Source organism: Pseudochaenichthys georgianus, chromosome 4 (assembly GCF_902827115.2).
Source record: "Pseudochaenichthys georgianus chromosome 4, fPseGeo1.2, whole genome shotgun sequence".
Taxonomy (NCBI): domain Eukaryota; kingdom Metazoa; phylum Chordata; class Actinopteri; order Perciformes; family Channichthyidae; genus Pseudochaenichthys; species Pseudochaenichthys georgianus.
The window spans coordinates 12064529-12091421 of NC_047506.1; the positions used below are offsets into that span (position 1 = coordinate 12064529).

At 41.2% G+C, this 26893-nt stretch overlaps 1 protein-coding gene across 3 annotated transcripts; it reads right to left on the reverse strand.

The window, feature by feature from the left end:
• Positions 1–2601: 2601 nt before the first annotated feature.
• ccdc50a (coiled-coil domain containing 50a) lies at positions 2602–26681 on the reverse strand. Of its 3 annotated transcripts, XR_004551969.2 has the most exons (13): positions 26371–26681; positions 22213–22275; positions 19625–19754; positions 13625–13715; positions 12796–12898; positions 8583–9398; positions 7443–7591; positions 6616–6660; positions 6144–6293; positions 5923–6005; positions 5713–5819; positions 4626–4780; positions 2602–4487 (listed from the first exon to the last, which is right to left on the reverse strand). XR_004551969.2 is itself a non-coding variant. In XM_034080942.2 (12 exons), the coding sequence occupies exons 1-12, from the start codon at positions 26423–26425 to the stop codon at positions 4761–4763; spliced, it is 1812 nt and encodes a 603-aa protein (XP_033936833.1). In that variant the 5' UTR covers positions 26426–26681; the 3' UTR covers positions 2602–4760. The 3 variants fall into 3 exon arrangements, 2 of the variants coding, with proteins under 2 accessions (XP_033936833.1, XP_033936834.1); XM_034080942.2 differs by having other exon boundaries at positions 2602–4780; XM_034080943.2 differs by lacking the exon at positions 8583–9398 and having other exon boundaries at positions 2602–4780; positions 26371–26673.
• Between the last annotated feature and the right edge of the window lie 212 nt (positions 26682–26893).

The following is a 26893-nucleotide window of genomic DNA, read 5'->3' on the forward strand; positions in this document are numbered from 1 at the left end:
TATTAAAATAATGATTACAACAAAATGCAAAAAATGTATTAAAAAATATATAAAATATATTTTAAGATCATGTCTAAGCATCTGATTCGTCTGTACATTGCTGTTTTGGTCTGTGTTCTTCTAATTAGTGTCTACAGTGTGTGCCTATTGAGCTGTTTAGAGCCATGTGGGACAAAACCCGATCCTGCCCCTCCCTCTGACTGTCTAAGTGAACGGTGACTGCAAAAACTACACTGCGCATGCTCAGAGTATTTTCCTATTTAATGTGTGTGGCAAAAAATAATGACCATAGGGGCAAAGTGCTGCCATCCCCACCATAAGTCATCTCACATAATTCAGAGCTGATTGGCTGTAAATACGTGTGCCACGAAAAGTGTGGTGTGTGAAGAGGAGGAGAGAGAGCTGCAGTGAGGCGTCCTAAAACCGGGAAGTAAGCTGCGCATGGCTTCCCTCCACAAAAAAGCAACGAGATTTCTCCATAGGATTTTAGAAAATAGCTCAAAATAAAATCTGTGGGAAACGTAGCTGTTAGATAAATGTACGTTTTGTTCAGCCGGATAATATCCACATGTCTACCCTACTTTTATCATTTTCGAATCAAAAATCTATTGATTAGATTAGATTTATGATAGACTTTTGAAACTACAAGAAGATAAGGAGGACTTTTACAAAAAAGTAATAGAGATTTTTGTCCAGAAGGATAGGCAAATGGACTTAATCTTCAAGTCAAGGTAAGACTGCAATTTTATTGAACATGGGATCTTACTAAGAGAGAACAATTCAATATTTAAATGATAAAATTACATTTTTTTGGGTATCCTTCTGTTGAACTGTCTGTTTAAAAGTAATTGAAGCATCAGACAACAAAAGCTTTTGAAAATAATATTATATTTTGATTTAATATATTTGTAAACCTGAAGAGTCAGTGCCAGTGCCTCACCAGCCATGAACCTCTCTGCAGAAGCATATATATAGACATCTGAGTTGTTTGTGCCCCACCACTTTTGTACATATAGAAACGCCACTGTCTGAGTCAGCTGAGTCGTATCTGGCCGTGCAACACTCAGTGTGACATACTGTATCCAGAAGTATTATTTTAAGCAACACATTAAGTTGACGAAACACTCGAGTCAAATGTAATTAAAGTCAGATCGTGTCTTAGACCAACACACTCTCACTCCATAATCGTCCAGGAGCGACGTTTGGTCAGTGTCCGTGGCGTGCAGTTATGACGCTCCTAGGCTCCTTCAGCTTCATAAAGGGACGCAAATAGCTTTCAACTGATTGCAATGTATTCCCATCTGCGGCGGGATTTGACGCTCATGGAAGCAGGGCATTCATTTGTGTCAGCTGCCCTTAAAGGCAATGTGAGCGTCCATTCTCATTGGATAACGGAGAATTGTACACCCGGAAGTAAATATTCCCCTTACTGTCGATTGATTTTACAGTGATATCTGCACTACTCATCGACTAAAAAACACCAGATTATCCTTGTTAATTACACAACATTGATTGGTTTAAATTGTGTGAAATGCTTTTGTATTTTTCCCCTTCGATTCGGAGAAACAAATATTTTTTCGGAGTAAAGGATGGCAGAAGACACTACACTACCCAGAATCCCCAGCTGTCGTTTAGGACTACACCATGTGCTCTGTTTGACAAACCCCGTTTTTTTTCACCATTCATTCCTTCAAACATGCATGCTGGCTGCTGGCTCTTACGGAATCGACTAACTCCCCTTTTGTGTATGTACAGTTCTCAACATGGCCAGACATGTAGTGATTTTCACCTATTTTAATACTTTTCACTTCATTCTGAAAGAAATAGGTGAAATGTGCTAACGTGACGGCCATCTTGGTGTTGGTGACGTATGCAAGACCAGAGTTGTAGTTCATTGAGCGCTTCACAAAAAAAATGTGTTACTTCACAGTTTTACGAGACATTTCTTTGTGTGCAAAATTATCTTTTAAATTGACAAACATCATATGTGTAATTCGTTGCACAATTCAAATGGGATAAAAAGATAATCTTTCTCTCTCCATTGACTTCAATACATGATTTTTCCAAAATATGGAGGTCCACCGGAAAGGGAGGGACTTCGCCACTCTATACACACATTCCTTCACATTTACATTTTAATTTGCATTAAAGTATTTTGTGAGGCCTTCTAACATGTTTTTAAATATAACTATGGTTGTAGTTGAAGAGTTTGTAAATTAACATGAACCGAAGCTGTTGCCTGGCAACGCAATCGCAAAACGTCACGCCCGTTAATTCCACATCCACACGCATGGATTAACATCGATTTAATACATTAATGTAGCCTTTGTTTCTGCTAAAAGAGGTGTCGACCAGCTGGGGCAACAAGAACATCGGCGTAATCGAGTGTGACTATTACAAAATAAATCACTATTATATTAATATTTCCGGTTATTTCTCCACTGGTTAACATGGGTTAACAATACCGTGTAACTGCCACGTTTGAAGGGACACGTCTCCCAGCATGGTAAATCGTCACATGTTCACGTCTTGCCGTGATATAGGGTTGGTTTTGTATTAGTGACCAAAATGTGACTTAATGAAAAGAGGCAAATGCACAAACAGTGGAAATGCTGAAGTTTATTACATTTTGAGATGCTATAGGTAAAATCAACTTCATTTGTTTTACTTTAAAAATCTGTTACAGCAAATGCCAACACATTATGTGCTGATTCATGATTGGTAGATTGCATACAAGCCCTGGATTAAAGAAACATATGTATGTAGCACTTTGTTGACAGCACTCTATTCCAAAATAATGTCTGATGCACAATATCCACAAATTCACTAAGACTCCAATCAGATATAATTTGTGTTGTTTCAATTGTCAACATGTCCACAAGGTGGTGCTCTCACCAAATAATAAATAAGGAGTCCCACCTCGGTAGGTGTGGTTTCTCTGCTACAACCACAACTCTACGTTTTTCCCATTTTCAAGTCCCTGAAAAATTACAAACATATGGCACGAATCTCATTATTTCAATAGCAACTAGCACATATCATATTTCAACAACACCTGCTTGTTTGTCCTTGGCAAAACAAACATCTTACACTTTCTCTGAACAGGGAGGGAATCATTTTGGAAGAAGACATTTTAATACAACAGGAGGACTTAGAGGCAGCACTAAATGTTGGAAAGACAGAATCACAAACGTTTCGGTAAACTCAAAAGCATGAATGTGCTTTTTACTTTTCTTAACATCCTTATTATTCAATATGAACAGAAAATAATGGATCCCAGAGTAATAAAAACACAAAAATAGGTCCCTTTGAGCAGTTATATTTATTTAAACTGATCCTCTGACAGATTTCCCTCCATCCAGATGTACTTCCACTGTGGGAATGTTTGTTTTTCTACCAGCAGGAAATGAAGACTGCCTTTGAGCTTCAGACAAAGAAGCAGATCGAAGTTACTGCGGGAAAGCTTTGGGGAATGGAAATTAAAGAAACAAAATAATCGGAAAAACTAACAAAACCGTGGTAAAAAAATTAAATAAAAAGGGTCCCTTTATAAAAAAAAAGAAAAAGAAACATTGGACACACGATCGAGGGACTAATGAGAGAATCTTGTATTTTTCACTCTAGGGAACATCATTTGGTAGCACAATTAAAAAAGAAACAAAAATGTGATATTTACTTTTAAATAAAAGAGCGTATATTCAATCCCACAACAAGTGCGTATAAGCACAAGCATGAATTCAGCTTTGACACAGACAAGCAATGTACATGCATTTCATTTGGCTACTGGTTCTTTTATGGGCCAGTTTTGGTTTGTGAATGACAAGCTGATACGAAATAATGGCAGAAAAGTGATATATTTCACAGTAGTATATGAGCTAAGATATTTTGTTCATTCACAAAGAGAGAGATATTATTGGCTTTTTGTGGCTTTAACAATAAAGAGGGAGCCAGATAACTTGGTATAGAGCTGAAATGCATGTACACAGTTGTACACTTTCAGTAAGCATGCACATAGAAACAGTGAGTCATACACAGAATATCATCCATCCACAGTTTTAAGGGTGATGGGGCTAAAAAGTGCCCCTCTCAAGCAGAAGAAGAAGACAGCCTACAGCCAATTAAAAGTCCATGGATCATCACAAAGCTCCACCTCCTCTGCACTGGAACAAGGTGGTAAAACATGTCGAAGCAAAACTACCAGCATCTTGATAAAGGCTTATTTTTGTGGTACGCTGTGTGGCACATGGAGAGGGCCTGTAGCCTCGTAGCACAGCATGATAAGACAACAGAACTGCAGCATGAGGTATAAAGCAGCTGCCATGTTGGTATGTAAGACACTAGCAGCCGTTTTGGACCAGGCAGGCACGTCCATGAGAGGAATTTAGAGATTGCACGGTCATATCCAGCAGAGGCGTTGAGCTCTTGTGATGACAGGAGCATCAGCACATGTTGACCACAGAAGGGGATGAGCCTCTACTTTTTGACAGCTAAGAAACGGGGGGAGTTTGTGTCACAAGGATTTTGGCTTGTCTGGATGTTGAGACAGTTAACATAAATAATAACACAATTTACAAATAATAAAAGGGACAGATGAGTGTAGTTGCATCACTCAGAGACCCACTTACCTAACTCCGGGCCAACTTTGGAGGGTATTTAAAAAAAAAAGAGAGAAAATAATCCCATTGCCGACAAGCTTTTGGTCAAAAAATAAAGGACGAAGGAGGACTGACAGTATGTCTGGACAGGGTAGAGAGCCGGAGTCACCGCTTGTAATAGGCACCTGTCAGAGAGGGAGGACAGACAGATCTATCAGCACTGACACGTCACGCTGCATCTAAGTGTTTCTGCACTGCAACTTTCAGACATCAGTTCGTCTTCTCTGAGATCCGGAACGTACTTCTGCTTTTGGTTTCTTCACATAACTCTTATATTTTTCCTTGAAACATAAACCACGCTTGTTAAATATAACTTCCCGGGGCGTGTGAGTAGAGCTAAAGGTTCAGACTTTAAGCAGCAGCGTCTCCTATTTGTATCCTCTCCCCCCTATATTCCCCGTTAGCTCTCAACTGTCAACTCGTCGAGAAAGGACTTTGATCTTTTCTTCCTGGGTGCCAAAAACAGTACTGTAAAAACAAGCATTCCCTGATTAGGACTTGAGTCAATTGAAAGATAAGTAGTCAAAAGCTATACAGACATTCAGTTAATTGTTGCAGTCTTTTTTTTATGCAACAAAAGTCATTTCAGGGTGACAAAAGCTTCAGTGGACAAAAGTCACATGCTTTATTTACGTCATTTATTCTCTAAATCGGTTTCTATTGGACTTTGTCGCATTTTGCTTTCATCGATTCACCAACTTTTCTAACGGCGCTAAGCATAAAAACCTTTTAGCAATATTGGAAGATTTTTCTAGGATTTTTCATTCCCAGCTGCTTAAATAACGGCATTATCTAAAAGCCACAACTCAACTGATATACAGTATATATAAACACATTTTTATAAATCAGGATTCATACATTATGGGAAGGTGTGTGAGTTGAGAACATTTATTGTTCCAATTGTTATTTTAGCAAATTCAAAATCAACACTACTTTCTACAGTAGTACAGAATATGTGCAGTCAGGACAGTCCACCATTCTTGAAGCAAAAATACAATCTCTTGAAGGTTCAAAAGGATCAACTTTAGTAAAATACTAAGCTGTAATATTAATATACCTCTGATATGAGCCTCGGGTCTGGTGGGAGCGCGGGGGGGGGCATGGTCCGAGTAGCCGTAGCCAGCATTCACGTTCTCATAGTCCTGTCCACGAGGCTGGGGAGGCCTGAGACAGACGGAGACAGACGGAGAAAAACAGAACATTAATGAGATAATTGTGTTTCTTGACTGACTGGAAATATTTGGTGTTAAGAGAAATGAGTCTGTACCTGGAGGGCTTGTTGTGGTGCCTCTGCCGCTGGTGTTCTTGCTCGTCTCGTGTTCTGGGCCGGACCACTTCCTCCGAGCTGGGCTGGAAACCAACACAAATTATGGTTTCTTAAATTATGGTTCCAGTACCGCAGTGGAAACAAAAATCGTTTTCTAAAACTGCAAAAATATTTTACCCAAAAGCAAATGTTTTAAAATGAGTTTGGTTAGAGCAAATTACCCGGTAGTCTCCCTCTGGTCGCCCCCTTTCATATGCCATCTTCTCCTGGGCATACCTCTCCCTGTCTTTATCCTTCTCCTGCTCTTTCTCCCGATCTCGGTTCTTCCTGTACTCCTTCTTCTCTTGTTCCATTAACAGTCGGGCAATTTCCTGTCAGATACATCAGACATATCCAATTCAACTGGATAATTAACACAGAACAAACCTCCACATCCTCGTGCCTTTAATGTGTGGGCAATGCATTGATTTTTATACACAGCCATTTAATATATAATAATAAAATGCCATAGTACAGTAGGACATCACATTACTTTTTACATAACCTAGGTCCAGAAAGAATCTGGTTGAGAAATGGCCTCGTAGACTCAAGTTTATATGAAAATGAAGCTGATTCAATTGGCTCAGCTCAGGAAATGAAAGGATATATATAAAAAAAGAGGAAGGACAGCATAAGAAAAGTTTCCAGACTCACCTCGTCCTGCGCCACTTGAGCTGAACGCACATGCATCTTGCTGGCCTGAAACCAGAGAACAATGAAAAAGTCAGCGAGTGGAACACGTTGTTCCAACAGAGGAAACGGCCGAGATTGAGGCCTTTCAGTTTGTTTTTTCAGGCTTCAGCCGTTTACATCACATAGTATATATATATATATATATATATATATATATTTATTTCACTTTATCACAATGTGCCATTCTGGTGCTTCTTTCCTACAGTATTTGCTCCAGATATTAAAGCTGGGTTGCTTAAGCATGCTAAATAAAAAGTGAACTGAGCACATAATTTTGACAATCTAAACTAAAATCTTAAAGATTTTAAAGACGTTTTTCCATGCCAAAGACCCTCAAAGCTACCTATTATTCCCAACAGTCAACAAGTATGAAGAAGTGATATAGTATTAGTTAGATCATTATTTTGATGTCAGCCTTTATTTGATAATGGATTTATATTGTAGATCTAAAATCAGCTGGCTGTGGCTCTTTGTAGCTCTTGGTACTAGGTTTAAGTGCTTGAGTTTGTTAAGTAATGTCCAGCTATTGATGTGTGCACTTTTAAAATGCACAACTCTGGGATCTTTTAGCAGATCATAGCATCTTTATAGGTGGAAGAGTTGTTGAACATGTTGTGTGAATTACATTTTTCTAGTCTACAGTAGTTTTAACGGTTGAATCTTTTATTTTTATTTTTCATAAAACTTAATTAGAATAAGATTTGGTGAAGGGGGTTTTATATTTATTTTACCTTCATCTTTTACATGCAGAAAAAATATCTAACACTTTTTCAGGTTCCCTTCCTCACCTTGATCTCCTCCTCTTGCAGTTTCCTGGCCACCTCCATGTCCTTCAGCTCCTGCTCACGGATATCGAGCTTCGTTAACCCCTTGGTGGCCTCAGTCACTCCGAACTCTTCTCCAACCACTGCTCCGCTCCCTCGGTGCACAATACGACCTGTGGAGGTCGGCAAGTAAGGTTAACAATAGATCAAATGATTCTTTCCATCTTCAAATAATCAGCATATTTTAATTAACATTTTTTTCCTGATTGTTTTATGGACATTTTTCTTAAAGGTAGGGTAGGTAAGAATGGAGAAACCAGCTTGAGTGCGCTAGAATTTGAAAGTACGCAGCCAAAAAAAAATCTGCCACTTCCTTCAGACTTCCTTACAGAGCCCCTCCTCCAACACACACGAACTCACACATGACCAATGAGGGCACGAGATAAGTTTGTGCACGAGATGGAAGGCTGACAGGCAGGTAGGCCATCCAGTTACTTTAGCCGGGCCGGCTAAAATAATTGGTCGTGCTTTTTACAGTACTACGGCTTCCACAGATGACATTTTTTTTTATGTATATATTGTCAAAGCATTTAATGTATTCATTGCCATCGGGATGTTAAGAGCATTCTATGGAATATAATAAAAAGTGTTTCTGAAGTGAATTACCTACTCCACCTTTAAGTAATGACAAATACATTTTCTGACTGATCGAGTAATTCAATTATAGTTGTATTAAAGTGGTGAGGCACCGCAAAGGGCTGCAGTGCGTCTCTGCTGGTGTCAGTGTGTTTGGTTAAATGTTTTTACCATTTTTGGGATAATACAACCAGCTCAGCAGCCCTGAAACCCTTTGAGAAAACCAGATTTGACAAAATCAGAACACACAAAATATGAGTGTAATCATTTCATTGCTCACTGCAACAACCCAACACACGTTACAAGAATGAAAAAACCCCACAGCACAACAACATATCATTTCAAACCATCCTTTGAATCACATCAGTCTTCAGAAGTGACTGTGGTGGTCCTCATGAGAAGGGAGGAAATCAGTGTCTTTGTTAGCGATTGCAAAGTTAGATGAACCCACCACCTGAAAGCAAGAAGCCGCACACCACACAAACTCCCCCACAGAGCCCAAGGGGGGGGGGGGGCTCAGGGCGGTACCTGTCTCTCCGTTGGAGCGAGAATGACTGCGTTCCCTGCCAGGACCCCCGCCCTCCAACTCCAGATCATCAAACACATCTTCGGGGCCGGAGTGGACACGCAGCCGGACCCCGGCTCTCCTCTCCCTCTCACCGTCTTCCACTTCCTCCTCCCAAGACGCCTTGCCCTCCCTCGGCCGGTCCCTGCTGTGCCCCGGATCCTCTTCGAATACTCTCTCCCTGCTCATTGTTCTTACTCGTTGTCTGTCTTTGTCTTTCTGTCTCGGCCTGTCTCTCTCTCTCTGTCTTTCATCCTCTCTTCCTCCTGCTCTCGCCCCCCTGGGGTCCTGCTCTCTCCTCTGATCTTTCACCATGTGTTTCTCCCAGTCCAGGTCTCTGCCCCTGTCTCGGTCATGCTGCCTGTCTTTTTTTCTGTCTCTCTCTATGGTGCTCTGTGGTGGAGGTGGTCTACCCGGTTTCTCCTTCCTCCTGACCACTGTGTCGTCGTCCCCTTCTCCCCTGGCTCTTCCAGTTTCTGTGGGCTCATACTCTGGGTACCTGTCCCCATGCTTGCCTTTAGAGGGCAGCAGGTGCTCTGGGTAGGGGTCTGCATGCCTGCTCCGCCCTCCTTCGGCCACTAGGGGATGCTCGGGGTATCGGGAGCGGCTGTGGGGTGCCACTGGGTCCTGTCTTGGGTACCTGCTCCTTTTGGGCTGCGTTGAGCTATATTCAGGGGAGTAATCACGATGTGGGTTCACTGGAGCATAAGCCTCATGTCGGCCTGGGGAACTGGATTTGTGACGCCGGTGTTTGTCGGGGTCAAGGTGTCGTCTGGCAGCTGAGCGGAGAGGGTCGGAGGAAGGCGGCGAGGATAGAATGATGAGGATGGTTGATGAGAACATAGAAAACGTAAACAAAAAACACAGGACTGATGTAAGCTAAGATGGTTAGTACTGTAAGTTAGACATAACCCCTGAGGACATTCATGGAAACACAAAGTACATGCTATGGATGTTAAGAGTGGAGGAAGAGGCTGCTCCCAGAAAGTCCAGAGATGTGGTTACTACCCTGGGATTAAACAGCGTCAGAGTTTAAAGTGTTTGGAGCTTTAAATAAAGACGGTAATATTCATGCAATTGTTCATGAAGAATAAAAAAAGCTCCATATACTTCAGACTTATGGTAGTAAACAAACAACATGTGAAGTAACACCCCTCATGTTAAGCTCTTCAGTGTGGTTGAAAAAGACGGCAATTGCAGTTGGCAATCTGTAACGCCTGCAAGTCCAAAATGGCATTGTGGTACAACCTTAATACATTTTTAACAACACACCTAACTGTCAGAGAATAATTGTTCCTTACTCCTAAGATATTTAACGTTATTGCCTGTTGACATTAATAACCAACCCTGACTCTGTTATCTCCTTTAAAGAATGTGCTGCTACACTTATTCTCAGTTTTATGACCGGTCAACTCTCGGTCACAGAGCCTAAGAGTCAGGCAAGTGATTCAGTGTCTCCAGATGTTGGGATATCTCCAGTGTGCCCAGCTGTTGATTAACTCTCTGTAAACTAGTTAAAAGGTCTATCGAGAGAGAGAGGCTGGGCAGAATTGATGTGGCAACACACCCGTGCAGTCAGAACCTCTGGCTGCTGTGACTTGTGATGTGAAATTCTCCGGCTGATATTTGTAATAAAACACCAGTTTGACATCAAAGCTCCAACTCTCCTCGTGTCTCTCTGAGTCCTGACTCTCCATTGCTGCCGAAGTTTCTCTTACACTAACAAGACAATTATTCTAATTAATTCCCATGCTTACTGCTCAGAGTAATCACAGTGAGCAGCTCTGCTGCCAAAAGCACAGCGTCTCTCTCTCCGTCTGTCTGTAGGTGTGGTGTGTCTAAAACGATAATATACACACACCTTTACTTGCCTGTAAAGGAACTGATTCTTAAATAGTTTTGTATGAGTAAATAAAGAGTTAGATCATTATTATATAAATAGTTGACTGTATATTTTTCTCTGATGTGTATAAACATACAACTGAGTTTAGAAAAAGCCTAAACTTCTTTCAAAACAGAATCCCAATTGGTTCATGTAAATAAATTGTGCAAGATTGAATTAAAAAGGTAAAACCGAACAAGTGATTGAAAAACAAATCATCTCTTACGAAAAACATAGAGCTGGGTAAAGCAAACGGCAGAGGCCAGTCAGCTCAATGGAATTCAGGTTATCTAACCGACTGCTTTACCTCCCATCAACCAGGCTTGGTTGATTTTCAAATTTTGAAAAAAGAAGGCAGGTACAAAACGGCCTGACTGGTAAATACAAGTCTAAGTGCTTGCTCTCTTCTAAATAACCTCTCTCTTCCTTCCCATTTTTACTAGTCAAGCTGAGACAGATCTGCCCCCCCGCTGGTTTGTGTGCAACTGTAATCCACTGGATTAAGACAGCTAGCAGGCGGTCGTTTACTGAGAGGAGCAGCCAATTACATGACCGGATGAAAAGCAACATGATCTGGTGTGGATGTGTGTGTGTGTGTCTCTGCCTGTGTGTACATGAGCATAGGGACGGTATAACATTGGGTGGGAGGGGATTTCAAATTAAACTGTCACGAGCACAAGATGGTTCAATTGCTCAGAGATTTGGTCTAAAACTGAAACACCTCTGTGCACAGTGACACTCTCATGCCCTTCATAAATGTGCCTGGTTACTCACTGTGACTTGTGCAGTGTTAGATGCAGGCCAGAGTCAACAAGGCAGCTGAATCGTTGTTCCACTGTGTGTACATTCACACTGCTACAGTTGTATGCACACACAAACTAAACAGGCATTTAACCAAAGAGAGTGAGCCTGGCAGAGGCACAACTATTCCAGTATAAATGGAGCCGGGCAGATTGGCTCAGTCAGCAAGCACAGGCTGGGGCTCCATTAAGCACCTGCCAAATGTGACGGCTTTACAGAGAGGGAGAGCACCTGGGCAGCTGATGAGATTCAGACACAGCAGGACAGACAGATGCACAGCTGAGGACATTCGCTCAGTCCTGTTCAAGTCAACACAGTGGATACACGGTGAGGTGCTGTGGTATCTAAACCAGGCATCTGAGCAGATACTCTGTTGACTACTCTGTCGTGGTTCTGTTTTGCATCCACTGTTTAACTTCCCTATTCAAAGCCAAGGAGTGAAAATCTAAAAGTCCTATTATGAGCAGACAAAACTATTCCTAAGAGTCAGAACACCAGTGCACTGGCAGAGAAAGTACAATACTATATAGTTGTGTGTATTCATTGCAGAGAATAGAAAGGTGTTTGCATCAGAAAAACACAAAGCAGAGAAAGTGGAAACAGTTTGTTTTTGTGTTATGCTAAATGTAAACAAAATCCCAGTAAAGGGTTCAGGCAGACAATGAGCCAGATTAGATCCACAGGCTGACCACACTGCAGCTAAAGAGCTAACTTTCATGAGCTTATATGAAATAACTTTCCCACCTAGATCAAACATTAGCCTCAAAATAACTGCATTCAGACCTAGCCAAACTACTGCGACTTATCAGCGGCAGCAACCGTTTTAATGCTGAACCACCTTTATGCTTTAACATCCTCCATTGAACACAGATTGTAGGTAAATCCTCATGGTTACTTAACAGGGAAATCAAAAAGAACTAGGAACATTTTAATTAGCTGCCGTTTCTCTTGTAAATGTACAGACAATACAATAGGATGAATCATGCAGAGGGATGACGTGTGAATGAAAATACTCGAAACAGATGTGTGACACTTAAATGCTCTCTAATGTTAAAGAAGGAGGACAGATACAAATGTGTGGGTATGCATAATTAGATGGTAAATCCTAATGTTTTCCTTCATACAATCATTACCCACAGATTCATTTTATATCTGAGGTTCAAGCCGTCTTCAAAGCAAATTTAAGCTGCATCATAAAACTGGAGCACTGTTAAAACCTTTAACAGCAGTGTTTCCTTTTGATTGGGAGCGAAAAAGAAAAATAATTCTCTGTAGGAACATATAATCCTGCCTTCATGGTTCATTATGTGCTCATAAATGTATTCCAAAATCTTTGCCTCGAGTGTGCCACAGTCTCCAGCTCTGTGGAGCATCAAAGGCAAACCATTACCCATCCTGACCTGGAAAGAAAGTGAATTGCCAGAGGCAGGTCCTTAAGACAGGCGACGCAGGAACAGCCACATAATAGCTTGAGTCAGTGATTCTCTGCCTACCTCCATGATCCTCAAAGTACTCCTCCTCAAGGTTTGATTCCATCTGCTTCTGTCTCCTCCTTTCCTCTTTCATCTCCTTCTCCTGCAGCTTACGAGCTATGGCCTACAAACAAACAAAGCCACAGTAAACAAGCCGTCCCACGTGAATATGAAACTCCATGTTTGGGCTGAGCTGTAACAAATATGTCACTTTGTTTTGGGTAGTAGTTTTTGAAGTCAGAGTAGCTTCAAGCATGTACAGTAGGTTTACAGTGGTGAGATGATGTTTGTGCCATAATCAGTCCAAAATACTGACATTTTAACAGAACTATGAAGCAATGAGAACCACCACTCCTTAAACTTAACAGGACAACAAATAATCAGGGGCATTTAAGATATTTTGAAATATTAACAGAACATCTACGAGTCCACATCTACTGTATACATGTATTTGTTTATAACACTGTGTTTTGGCCTTTTGTCCACACACCTAAACTGAGTTTTAGGTAACTGAAAAAATACCTTCCTGAATAAAGATTTGTAGAAAGTCAGAAACTATTCTATTTAAAAAAAAAAGACAACACACCTGTGTCTACACTATAACGAAGAAACATTTAAATTGGGGTATACTTGAATCTCTGCTCTTTATGTAGGGCACAACCATTGTTATTCATCTTAAATACAGGTCAGATCACTGTAACCTTTATTACAATGGGGAGACACAAAGTGATGAGTCAGTGGAATGACCCACCCTGTACAGTACATCTATACTCGGAGTAATGACAGACGGGTGGGGTAGATGTTCCCAACATTGTGCAGAGATGTCAGTTTGTGTGTGCGTGTTTCTTACCGCATCCTTCTCTTCCTGCTTCAGCTGCTGCTCGGCCTGTCGGACCAGTTCTTCCTGAATCTCCTGGGCGATCTCATTGTCTTGACGCTCTCTGAGGTTCCAAAGAGTTCATGTGTGCATGGGGAGGGGGTTTGGAGGACATAGAAAACATACATTTAACCATTTATGGATTTAGGGTAATGGCATTATCAATGTTTGATGTAAAATAGTTATTGACGATTTGCCCTGAACCACTGTTTTAAGACTTTTTATTCATGTGCATAAAACAAAAACGTTTTAAAATGGATGTTATTTCCCTATATCTCTCATTTGTATTTTTGTATTACTTTATGTCTCTCTTCTGAGGACTCTGCTGATTCAATTGTTGGCATTCTTCTGACTTTCAATACTTTTTATATCACTCCTTGACATACATTTTCCACTTTCTTGCCATTAGGTTCAAATTGAATTGACAGACCACATTTATAAATAGGGCTGCAGCGATAAGTGGACAGGAAATGCTGTTTTATTCATCTAAGATAAAAAGATTTCCTTCTGTTCTGTTTGATAAACTTTATTACACTGAACATCTTAGGGATTTTGACTAACTAAACAAGACATTTAATAGAAAACTAACAATTCCTAAAAAAATTAAACAATTTGCAAATATCGTAGAAAATGAAAACACTTCATCAATGCCAAAAACAGATATATATATAAATGCAAAGAGAACCAAGGGCACACAACTATTTAATTAATCACGGAGCAGTGATCTGCAGTGATGTCATCCAACATGTGAGAGCTAGCATGTTTGTGCTCGCTTTGGCTCACTCATCTTTAACAGACGTGATTTGACAACACCATCTGCCTGGAGGGCTGGTATGCAAAGATAATTTCTCAGTTTGCGTTCTGAGTGTAATGTTTTCCAGAAGCACCGTAATATTACATTACATTTCACTTGTTAGACGCTTTTAACCAAAGCGACTTACATACATTCAGTACTGTGGGAAATCCCCACAGGAGCAAGCAACGACATGCTGACTGCAGTGGGACTCGAACTTGCGATCCTGATTCGAAGATCAGCACACTAAACCACTGAGCCACCACAGCCTCCCATGCCTTCATCAGCACATACTGAGAAACAAGAGATGCTGCATTCTCCCGTGTGTGTGTTCAGCCACATGTCTGAGAGTGTGTGAATATAAAGTGCCGTTGGTAAGTGCAGGGTGGATGACAGTGTGAGCTCCCAGCATGCAGCATTGACCTGCCTGCATTGATGGGGGAGCATCTGGCCTCTCCCCGGGGGGGCGGCTACTATACAGTATGTCTGTGTGTGCTTGTGTATGTTTGTGAAGCAGTGATCGCACTAAGCTGTGTCAGCATTATCATTTATCAATTAAAATGTCATGAGGTGCTTTCACACCGGAGTACTTTTCCCAGGAATAGTTCCAATAGTTCCTGGGATTTTGCATTCACACCAAAAAGATCTGGAACTAGAATTTTTTTGCCAACCTTTCCACCCCTTTTAGTCCGGTTGAATCGAACTCTGGTGCATTTAGCCGCTTGGTGCCGTTCGTTTGGGTCGGTGTGAACACAGTCCGAGACCTCTGAAGTGAACTAAACAACCGGACTCTGATCTGCTAAAATAGCAAAGATCGCAGGGGGGGCGCCAGGCCTCAGATGATTTGAGGCCAAACATCATATTTAGACTTTTTTTTTCACACATATAATTGTAACACAATACATGATTGTCACTAAAAGCCTTGTCTCTACATTACAATAAAATATATAAAAAGAATTGATTAATTAGAATAAAAATTCAAGTTAGTAGCTATTATAGGCATAAAAAGACAGAAATGTATAATTGTTTCTTTAATAGAAATGTTTCTTCTGCCCGTAAAGTGTCCAAACCAGGCTTTTCTGGATTAGTGCATTTTTAAAACATAGTCATTGTCCCGGTTTCAGTTGGATTATTTGTCACAGTTGCTCCGATCAGATCGGTCTCCTCCATTTTGTAGATTATTTACGACTTTTGAATCCACATAAACACATCGGCAAAATCCGGCTTACTTTGAGCGTGTGTTTTAAACAGTGTAATGCCTTTGTGAATTGTTTCCACTTCCGCGCCATCCTTTAATTTCTTCATACAGCGGGAATCCAAATGAATTAATCCTGAGTCCAATAACCATCAAAGTCACTCCATAGTGCTCCTTAATTATGCTTTCATCCTCCTTTAACAAAATACTTCACATTCATCCAGTTTGTGACAGTAGTTGTAGCTTTTTGAGACTTTTAAACTTTAATTACCGCTGTTGCGGTTAACAGCCAGTTAATTGAAGCATTATAGCACAGGCCTTTGTCAGATGGTATATTACGCTGGTTTTTTCTGCTTCGAATAGTTCTCTCTTTTTTCCGCATACTGTGTTTGCATCACTGAGAAATACATTGCTTTTAAAATCACTCGGTGTCGAATCAATAGATTATATTTCGTGACTATAACATGAAATGCTGTGAGACTGGGTTGAATTACAACAGTGAGTGCTTCATCCTCTGAACACCACAGGATGGCGACTGTAACGCACATATTAACATAGGTACGCTCCTCTGAAATGATTGTCCCCTGCAATTATTATTATTATCCCTCATCGAGTTCGCTATTCAGCTCGCTAACGTTAGCTTAAACAAACGTAACATGCAACGTTAGCCTAATCCAAAATACTCTACTACGGCGTACCTTTCATGTGGCTCGTCAGCGCAGACTCTCCCATCGTGAACAACTGAAATAATTTTTTGCAAACTTTGCAGGAAGCTACTCGTGGGCTTGACCCTCATCTTAGCCATGGCTTGTATTTGTCTTCTGCTAGCCAAGGCTCGATGAAACAGCAACCTCCTGGCACACAGTCATCTATCTCTCATCAGAATGCCCAGGTCACACGTAACAAAAACACTTGCAGGTCACGCGCATAGCGCGGGAAGGCCGGAGCGGAGCCGTTTTATGTAAAAGCGAAGCAATTAAGCGCGCTCCGACTTCTTTATTTTCTTTTCATCTAAAAAGGTGAAGTAAAGCATTTACAATTTCAAGCACTTTATCCATAATTCAAGCACCATTCCCAACATTCAAGCACTTTTCAAACTTTGAAAACACCTCATAACATTTCAAGCATTTTCAAGGATTTCCAGCACCCGTACGAACCCTGAATATTACTTATTTATTACCGATTCTGATTCTTTGCATCTTTGCTCTCTAGCACAAACTGAATGAAAGTGTATGAACACGCTGGTAATAAATGCAAACCATGACCTAAGAATCTACGACGATAAAAAGGGTTAAACCTAGACTGAACTATAAATCAGTTTGGAGTTATCTTTGGTGGGAGTGATGGATTCCCTCGCTGGTGAAGCATAAATCTGTCACTATAGGGTATGGGAGTAATTACACAAGATTACACTAATCTGAAACAGATGCCATCCACAGCAATACTGCACACAACTACTATTGCAAAGTATTGTGAAGAAGTCTTGATATTAAATATGTTATAATGATAATATCATCTTTTACCACGTCATTTCATGGGCTGCCTACCCGACTTTTGTGTGTATGGTTTCATTGTCAAATTCCCCCATTGATTTGTGCTTACATATACACTGAACAAAAATATAAATGCAACACTTTTGTTTTTGCTCCCATTTCTCATGAGATGAAGTCAAAGATCTAAAACATTTTCTACATACACAAAATAACCATTTCTCTCAAATATTGTTCACAAATCTGTGATAGTGAGCACTTCTCCTTTGCCGAGATAATCCATCCCACCTCACAGGTGTGGCATATCAAGAAGCTGATTAGACAGCATGATTATTGCACAGGTGTGCCTTCGGCTGGCCACAATAAAAGGCCACTCTAAAATGTTCAGTTTTATCACACAGCACAATGCCACAGATGTCGCAAGTTTTGAGGGAGCGTGCAATTGGCATGCTGACAGCAGGAATGTCCACCAGAGCTGAACATTGCCCGTGAATTGAATGTTCATTTCTCTACCGTAAGCCGTCTCCAAAGGCGTTTCAGAGAATTTGGCAGTACATCCAACCGGCCTCACAACCGCAGACCACGTGTAACCACACCAGCCCAGGACCTCCACATCCAGCATGTTCACCTCCAAGATCGTCTGAGACCAGCCACTCGGACAGCTGCTGCAACAATCGGTTTGCATAAGAAAACCGTCTCAGGGAAGCTCGTCTGCATGCTCGTCGTCCTCATCGGGGGCTCGACCTGACTCCGGTTCGTCGTTGTAGCCGACTTGAGTGGGCAAATGCTCACATTCGATGGCGTCTGGCACCAGAGGTTGCGCTAGACTTTTTCGCTGCCCGTCATTTTGACGGACAGGATCGTAAAACTTCCGTCAAAATCCAGAATTACGAGGCGGGGGGGGGGGAGAAGCATGCTCGTGAACTGTCAACGGGGGGACGGGGACGGACAGTTCACATGCGCCGTGTTATGCATGGCTGCTGCACCTCGCGGGAGCGTGCACAGCGTAAAGCCAAAACTCACAGACATTTCAATGATTTGTACGGCACAGTTGGGTTTGGAAACGGTATAATTTCCTTTTTGGAGGGTATGCATAACACCGGAGCCTCGCTGCGCGGAAACTTTGGCGGTGTTCTGAGTTTGTTCTAATCTGTCAATCTTTCAGATTTGTCAGTCATTGTTAAAAAAAATCCGGCATAGACGGAAAATATTCGGTTAACGCGACCTCTGTCTGGCACGTTGGAGAGGTGTTCTCTTCACGGATGAATCCCGGTTTTCACTGTTCAGGGCAGATGGCAGACAGCGTGTGTGGCGTCGTGTGGGTGAGCGGTTTTCTGATGTCAATGTTGTGAATCGAGTGGCCCATGGTGGTGGTGGGGTTATGGTATGGGCAGGCGTATGGTATGGACGACGAACACAGGTGCATTTTATTGATGGCATTGTGAATGCACAGAGATACCGTGACGAGATCCAGAGGCCCATTGTTGTGCCATTCATCCACGACCATCACCTCGTGATAATGCACGGCCCCATGTTGCAAGGATCTGTACACAATTCCTGGAGGCTGAAACATCCCAGTTCTTGCATGGCCAGCATACTCACCGGACATGTCACCCATTGAGCATGTTTGGGATGCTCTGGATCGGCGTATACGACAGCGTGTTCCAGTTCCTGCCAATATCCAGAAACTTGGCACAGCCATTGAAGAGGAGTGGACCAACATTCCACAGGCCACAATCACCAACCTGATCAACTCTATGCAAAGGACATGTGTTGCACAACGTGAGGCAAATGGTGGTCACACCAGATACTGACTGGTTTTCGGACCCCCCCAGACCCCCCCAATAAAGCAAAACTGCACGTTTCAGAGAGGCCTTTTATTGTGGCCAGCGTAAGGCACACCTGTGCAATAATCATGCTGTCTAATCAGCATCTTGATATGCCACACCTGTGAGGTGGGATGAATTATCTCGGCAAAGGGGAAGTGCTCACTATCACAGATTTTTTCAGATTTGTGAACAATATTTGAGAGAAATGGTTATTTTGTGTATATAGAAAATGTTTTAGATCTTTGGGTTCATCTCATGAAAAATGGGAGCAAAAACAAGTGTTGCATTTATATTTTTGTTCAGTGTAGAATATAGGAGTCGCAATGTACATACGTATTGACAATAAATGTGATATTTTAAAAAGTATTTATATTCAGATGTAAAATATAAAGCATTTAAAATAATTAAGCACCTATAAAAATCAGCTTTTTTCATATCATATTCCAAAAAATAACTACAACACACAAACAAAGTTAGAGATACATTTGACTGATTTTTTTCCTTCAAATGTTCCACAGATAATTGTGTAGGGGAAATAGTGACAGCCCTAATATAGCCATATGGAGAGTGTGTGTGTGTGTGTGTGTGTGTGTGTGTGTGTGTGTGTGTGTGTGTGTGTGTGTGTGTGTGTGTGTGTGTGTGTGTGTGAGAGAGAGAAATACCTACGTTTCAACGTGCTGCTTCTGGATCTGGCCCTTGGCCCTCAGATCCTCCTCCTCCTGCAGCTTCTTGGCCACCAGCAAGTCCGTCTGCACCAGACGGCTCTTATTGACGTTGGACGCCAAGTGGCTCTCAACTATTGGACACAAATACATAAGCACTACTCTTAAAACGTGTGTACAAACAAGGCAGAGAGGGCCTGTGGTGATGTGGAATTAGAGAAGTGATGAGCAGCAGAGCACTAGAGAGTTTATTTACAGATTCACACGTTAATATTTCCTCTCAGATGAGCGGCAGTGTTGTTGTTAAGAAGGACTGAAGAGAACAAGATGGACTGAAGAGAACAAGATGAACACAGGCGCTCAGTCTCTGGTGATAAACAGAGAGCGCTCTTAGTCACTGAGAAATGACTGTTCGCAGCTGAGGTGCTGTTCCAAGGTTGTGTGATGCTAGTTGTGGAACATAACAGATGATAAATCCTGGCTGCTGACGCACTCCGGACACTTTGTAAGCAAGGAGGGCATCACTCACTCGCTCAGCTCTGTTTCACCTGGCTATCAATCTGGTCGCAGCTTTCATGTGAAAAGGACCAAATTACATTTGGCAATTTACCTGTGAGAGGCTCCATAAAGTTCCTGCTTTGTGACTGGTGGGATTGAAAGAGGAAGCTGTGAGTCACAGCTGTGGACACTTGATAAAAAGTCAAGGGGCTGACATAGATTTTTTTGGATGACACTGATCAATTGTTAAAGTTTATGACACCCAACAAAAAAATATATCCAAGGGGGAAGAACTGATGTCACAACTTAAGATACGGCTATCATTTATCCATTGCCACATCTCAACAGGAAAATTGATTAATCTTTCAAGGCAGCAAAACAAACATGACCAGACACCGTGACACTCGTTCATTCAACAAAACACAACCTTGAAAGGCTCTCGCGTCATTCGGAAAAGGGGAGATGGGGTGAGAGAGTGTCTGAACCTCAGACATATCAGTGAGAAGCTGTAAGCTGAAATAGAGAAAAACACATTCCAGAAACAAGTGCTAAGTGCTGAGAGCGCCGTGAAGAAAATATTTCCATGGGCACTTGGCTAGACATTTTAAATGGAAATAAAACTCTGCTTTAACTCTTCTTAATCTGAAGTAAATGTGTTATAGAAAATCAATTGGGGATGGCCATCTGTTGATATGATCAAGGAAAAAAGGGACCCTGCATATTCAGAAGTCAGGCAGCATACTCCTCAGTGACCTCCAAGGTCAAAGGTGAAATAAAGATTTGTTTAGCTCAAAGCAGATCAGTTCTTATGGCAACAAACTGAGCCGATGGGGACTACCCTTCTTCATGGATCATTAAAGCTTTCAAAAAGGGCTAATGACAACACAAAGGCCAGCCAAAACAATATGAATCTCAGCTAAAATAGCCAAACCTGCACTTAGGGCAAGGCTGGGTGACATCTGGCCTTCTTACTCAAAGAGCTTTTTGCATAATTGAACCTTTTATGGTGACCAATGTATGGAAACAAAATAACCCAGTTAAGATAGGCAAGAGTGTCTATGAGACAAAAGCCAAAACATTTGAATAGTAATCAACTAATTTCCTTCAGAACCTAAAAGCAGAAGCAGTGGTTCCTGTCATTTCTTTGAAGGTGGAGGATATGAGGAGGTTCTGTGGCCATCGCAGCCATCTGCACATATTCATTTGTGTCTGATCAAAGGAAGGCCTTGTTATGTCTGGGTCAGAAAACGTCCTTTCAACCCGCCTTGATCACTAACCTACAATCAAAGGCAAGCAGTTCTACACAGAATATTTTAAAAAGGAAACACTAAAGCAAAATGAGCTTTTGATGAGAGAAAATGTATTCACAAGTTCTCATCAGATTGAGATTTTCAGCAATTCCTAATAATTCACTTACAGAAAATCAGCAGCGAAGGAACAAACCCTCTTAAGGGAGTCTCCAAAGTGCCTTAAGAGGGTTCACACACACACACACACACACACACACACACACACACACACACACACACACACACACACACACACACACACACACACACACACACACACACACACACACACACACACACACACACACACACACACACACACACACACACACACACACACACACACACACACACACACACACGTAACTGTGATGCTGAAGCAGGGTTTATGTTGGCTTAATCAGACTGCAGCCACTGACGCTGCAGTTTGGGAGACTTTTCCAGAATTTTCCATAAATGAAAAAAATAGCTTTTTCTTTTGCAAAGTAAGCATTGCGTGACCTACAAGTAGAATGCAGCAGGTCAGCTCCACAAATATAGTCTTCAGTGATGTAAGGGGTCTGATGCAGAAAACATTGACCCCTGAAGTGTTTTAATAGACAGGAAATGGACTTCCAATACCCGTATGAACATTTATTTCCTTTATTAATAAAGCAGTCAGGCTGTTCTCAGACTGAAGTTGAACACAGATCAGTGACATTAAAAGCAGATGTCCACTGTTTGAAATAATTGGGAGATAAAAAGGGGAAATATTGGGGCTGGGAAGATGAAATTGAAAAAACATGGCTGATTTGTAGTTTCTTACTTTCTTGCTCCTGGAGGTTGTAGGCCAGGCAGTGGTCCTCCAGCACAGCAAAGTCTCGGCACACTGAAACAGAAAAGGAAACACATTGAAATGGAAAAATTCAGACTCAAAGCTATGCAGCTGGTACAAGGAAAGCTTGAGGCAGATGAGATATTAAGATTTGTATCTGACATTTAATTTCAGGTGTTCCACATCCGGCCTAACTGACTACACAGTACACACATACGCATGTAGAGCAACAAACTTCAAATCTGTCTCACAATCAGTACAGGGGGTCACGTTTCATGGGTTAACCAGAATCCATAAGCAGCGCATCCGTTTTCTTTTACATCAATCCTGTTAAGCCCCGAGCCTGTTTTTCAGGTCTCAGGCTCGAAAATGACATTCCCAGAACGAATGACCATATCTTCCCTTCTAAAAGGGTTAAATTAATAATCTTTTTTCTCAAAGCAAGGTTACTTATAGTGAAAACCACCCTTGAATGATGGGATGGTAGACTAAAAGCTGTAGGCATCCACACTACAACATATAATAAGTATCCTGTATCAAGATTGATGCAAAACAAGTGAAATTTGACCTTTTTAGAGAGATTTAGCACAAAAAAAAACACTTCTGGGGTCATATGGGTGGATTTTCGCTCAGGGGTCATTTAGATGCTTCTTATGAGACTTGTGTTTTGTTTTGGTAAAAATGGTTTGTATCGTCAGTTAGTTGAGATTCTTCCCATTAATAGGTTCTTAAATATTAAGATGCCCTGAGACACAGTGTCGTGAAAAAAAAAGACCCGCCGAGGGGGTCTTTGGGGCTTAACAGGTTGAGATATTAAAATGTATGGATTTATTTTATGCTCACGATGAGTCCACATGATTTATGGATTTGCCTTTTAAAGAGACTGTTTGTTCCAGTTTTTAACTGGAACAAACAGTTTTTCCTCAGTCTGATTAGTGTGGTTAGGTTATTTCTGTGTGTGAAGACACAAAGTGAAAATTTGAATGAGGAACAACTATTCACCCTCAGACTGTAAAAGCCTAAATAATTGTGGTGAGTTTTGAGTTTCATCTTATTCAAAGTTATTTCAGAGGTGCAAAGGGACGTAAGAAGGGGGAAGTGTGCTTACCATGCACAAGCTTTCGGGTAAATTCCCTAAACTGGTGGACAGTTCTCAAGTAATACTACGATAAACAATATGTGTGTCCATCTTCTCGGTCAGATATTCATATATATTTTAAAAAGGCCGTATATCCTAAAGGCTGATTTAGTGATTTAACCTTAAATCAGCCAAAAATATATGTAACCATAACACAGTTTTAACTTTAAGTGTACAGCCAGTATACCACCAGTGAGTCACACCTACGTACTGAAGCTGAGTTTTTGACAGCTGCTTATCATTTTTAGCTGGCCTATTGTCTCCTCAGCTGCAAGGACTCAAACTGATCACATATGACTAATATCATGAACTTTAATTTCCATCTTACAACTTTACAGAAGAAATATCATCACACTTTCCATCTACGATTTTCCAATAATAAGGCTAGTGAAGGCTGTAAACAGTCATTCTGAAAACAATTGTGAAAATGGTTAAAGGAGGGGGGTTTCCTTATAAAAACTCGATAAAAAAACATCACACATCCATCTGAACTGTTCCGTATGAGGAACCCTTTCATTTTAAAATATTCTGGATGCACCAGTCTTCAAATACTGACTGTTTCCTGTGTAGGAAAAAGTAAAAGCTAAAGGGATATTCAAGACCTTTTTCACAGCCTCAGCTAATTATGGATGTGGACCCTATAGCATAGGACACATGTATCTCAAAGCATCTGCTTTGAAGTCTTCAGTGCATGCATTTAACTACACTTGGGTTGCCATAGACATCTTAAAATACTGTGTCAAGAAAACGTTTATTCAGCTGCAAAACTTGTGTAAACATCACTGCATCAAATATAGAAGAACAAAAAGAGGTCATGATTTCATCTCAAAGGCAGCCACACTCAGCTCTGCTGTTGGCAGTGGCTTCTGTTCAGCAAAGACCAAAGATACTTTTACTTACTCTCGAGTATTTCTTCAACCTACACTATGTTATAGGTTGATAATTAATACATCATATATATTCAGTCAACCCTTTATGTAACACTACTCTTGTATTTCCAGTTCTCCTCCTCTCAGCTTTCATTGCACAGCAAACCCACACTCAGTAACCCCAGGCTGCCAGGCTCACAGCCCATCATCTGCTCTCACACAGATGACCTCATATGTATAAAAAATAATAACCGGCAACAGTCTATGAGTATGTGTGAGCATGCATTAGAGCCAAGCACCACATCGCCTGGGATTCAAACAAAACCCTGATGAGTGGTCCAGATTGTCCAGTTTAATACGATGGGAGGTGACTGGGTGGATTCAAGCAGATGCTGAGAAGAGGAGGGCGAGACCTCCACGAAGCCCCGACCAATACGGGATTTGAACAACACAGACTATTTTCAACCATATGCTTAATCTTCTTAGCCAAGAACCTTGATTGAGATTTGTTCTGCCCGATATAGCTGCGTGAACACTAGTCGTTTTAACTACTCTAACAATGTTTGTGACAGTGAAAGCTTATGTTGGTTAAAGGCAGTATTTTACTTGATCTTATTTTCAAAAGCAACAAGTGACAAAGGATTACAGCGGCAATCATTTGATCACTTTGTGCATTGTGGTGTCAGGATGATTTTGAAGTACAAAGAACCACTTTATGCGCAGAGGGAAATGGCAAAAAACAAGCTCAGTAAATGTCATCCCCCATGTGCTGAGTTACAGCACGACTAGACAGCTCACAATATTTACTCGATTCCTCACACATGGGGGATGACATTTGAAACTTTTCCAGCAGCTTTCTTAGTCTGTGCCTCTGCAGGCTAGTCAAGCAATGGTTCCTTCTCTCTGATCAGAATACCAAGCATCCTGCTGAGCAGCTGCTTCACAATGACAGGACAGTCTTCCCCACAAACACAGATTCACATCCAAACCCTGCCTCAGTGTAAAAGCCCCACTCTCCAGCTTCACATCAGTTACAGTAGCACAGAGCATTTTAGGGAAGGGGCCTGGTGTGGTGGTTCTTTCTTCCTGGTGACAAAGTCTTCAGGAAATATGTTAAAGCAGTGACAGATTTTTAAGCCAAAAGCAAAACATAACAGTCAGCAGTGGTGGAAAGTTCTAGGTCACCCAAGTACTGTCCTTAAAGTACAAATTCAAGATACCTGCATTTACTAGTAATTCATTTTTGTAGTACCTAGATCTGAGAGGCAAGTTTAAAGTGTAAGCTCCAGTACAATGATTTGAAAAATTTAGTGACAGATTTAAATTATTTCTATAATACTCACCATAGAGTAAGCTAACAACTGCAACATTAAAGTGATAAGCATATTAACGCACATTTGGCAAATTGGCAGTTAAGCACATTTATCTATGTAATGTCTTTTATCTGGACCCTGAGTCTGTAATAAAGTTTTCATTTCATAGAGAGTCATTTTACTTCTGAGTCTTTTAAGTACGTTTGTACAGTAACATGTCGAATTCAGGACTTTTACTTGTAACACAGGATCTCTACCATGTAGGCCACAAGTTCTTCCAATGTATGTCAGATAAGAAATTCAAAATAAAGAGCCCACTGTTCATGCTGCTTTCATCATAACAAACAAAGCATCTAGTCCTCCACATAGCTTACAACACGCAAACACCTCCATGTGATCAGTACAATGCCACTTGGCTCCAACAAAGCATTTACACACACAGGTGTCGTAACAGATTGTAGACTGTATTCATTTGCACACAAACCATTGCAGCATAATCCAAACCATTAATGTGATTTGGGATATAATATGCCTAACTGTTTTCTCCTTGCTTTAATAATGTGTCGCATTGTGGCCTTAATATACAGCGTATTTAGAAAGGGATAAACAAATCTGCACCCAGGCCAAGAAGTGTAGAATCAGTATTTAACACCTGACTCCAGAATTAACAGCCTTAGCATCAACTAGCAAGCTGTGCTACCAACCATCACAATCACAACAGCAAACATATACACCTGTGTTCACTCGGTTAGCCTAGCTAGAATCACCTAGCTAGTGATGTGATGCTAAAGAGCTACCGTACTGCACACGAATATATTATAGACGTTACCCTCTTTCACTCCAGGTAGTTTATTCTTGTCGATGCTAATGTCAGTTTCAGCCATGTTGTCACCGACAATAAGTCACAAAAAACGTTGACGTTGAATTACACTTCCGCGTTTCACCGAAGGTTAACCGCGGGCTGATTGATCGCCTTTACTCATAAACCCGATTGATGGTTCAGGTGCTGGACGGCCCGTTTGATTAGTTTCGGTGGCCACCTTCTCCCGATTCGTCGCTGCTGTAATTGCCTAGCAGCTACTAACGTGTTGTAGGGTTTTCTACGAGCGTCCCTCCCTCCCTGAACCCTCACACGACCAGCCTGTCAAGTCGGTCAAGTCACAGTGACTCAGCACACCACTTCCGCTTAAGACATTTCAAAATAAAACACTTGGACTTTATTATTTGAAACTGGCCTGTATGGAAATGGCTAAAACTCCCACAAAACAGTCAAAATGTAACATGACTAAAACAAGAAAACCGCCTAAATAATTACTTATAACTACAGATATTTAAAACATATTTAATGTATT

Bases quoted from the DNA above. Each gene is read 5' to 3' on its own strand.
- ccdc50a (XM_034080942.2), bottom strand. From the start codon at position 26,425: ATGGCTGAAACTGACATTAGCATCGACAAGAATAAACTACCTGGAGTG. The intron at 12,899-13,624 runs GTAAGAAACACG...GTTTGTTTGTAG, and splicing joins AGCAGGAAGAGAAGGATGCG to GCCATAGCTCGTAAGCTGCA. The intron at 6,294-6,615 runs GTGAGTCTGGAA...TGTATCTGACAG, and splicing joins CTCAAGTGGCGCAGGACGAG to GAAATTGCCCGACTGTTAAT.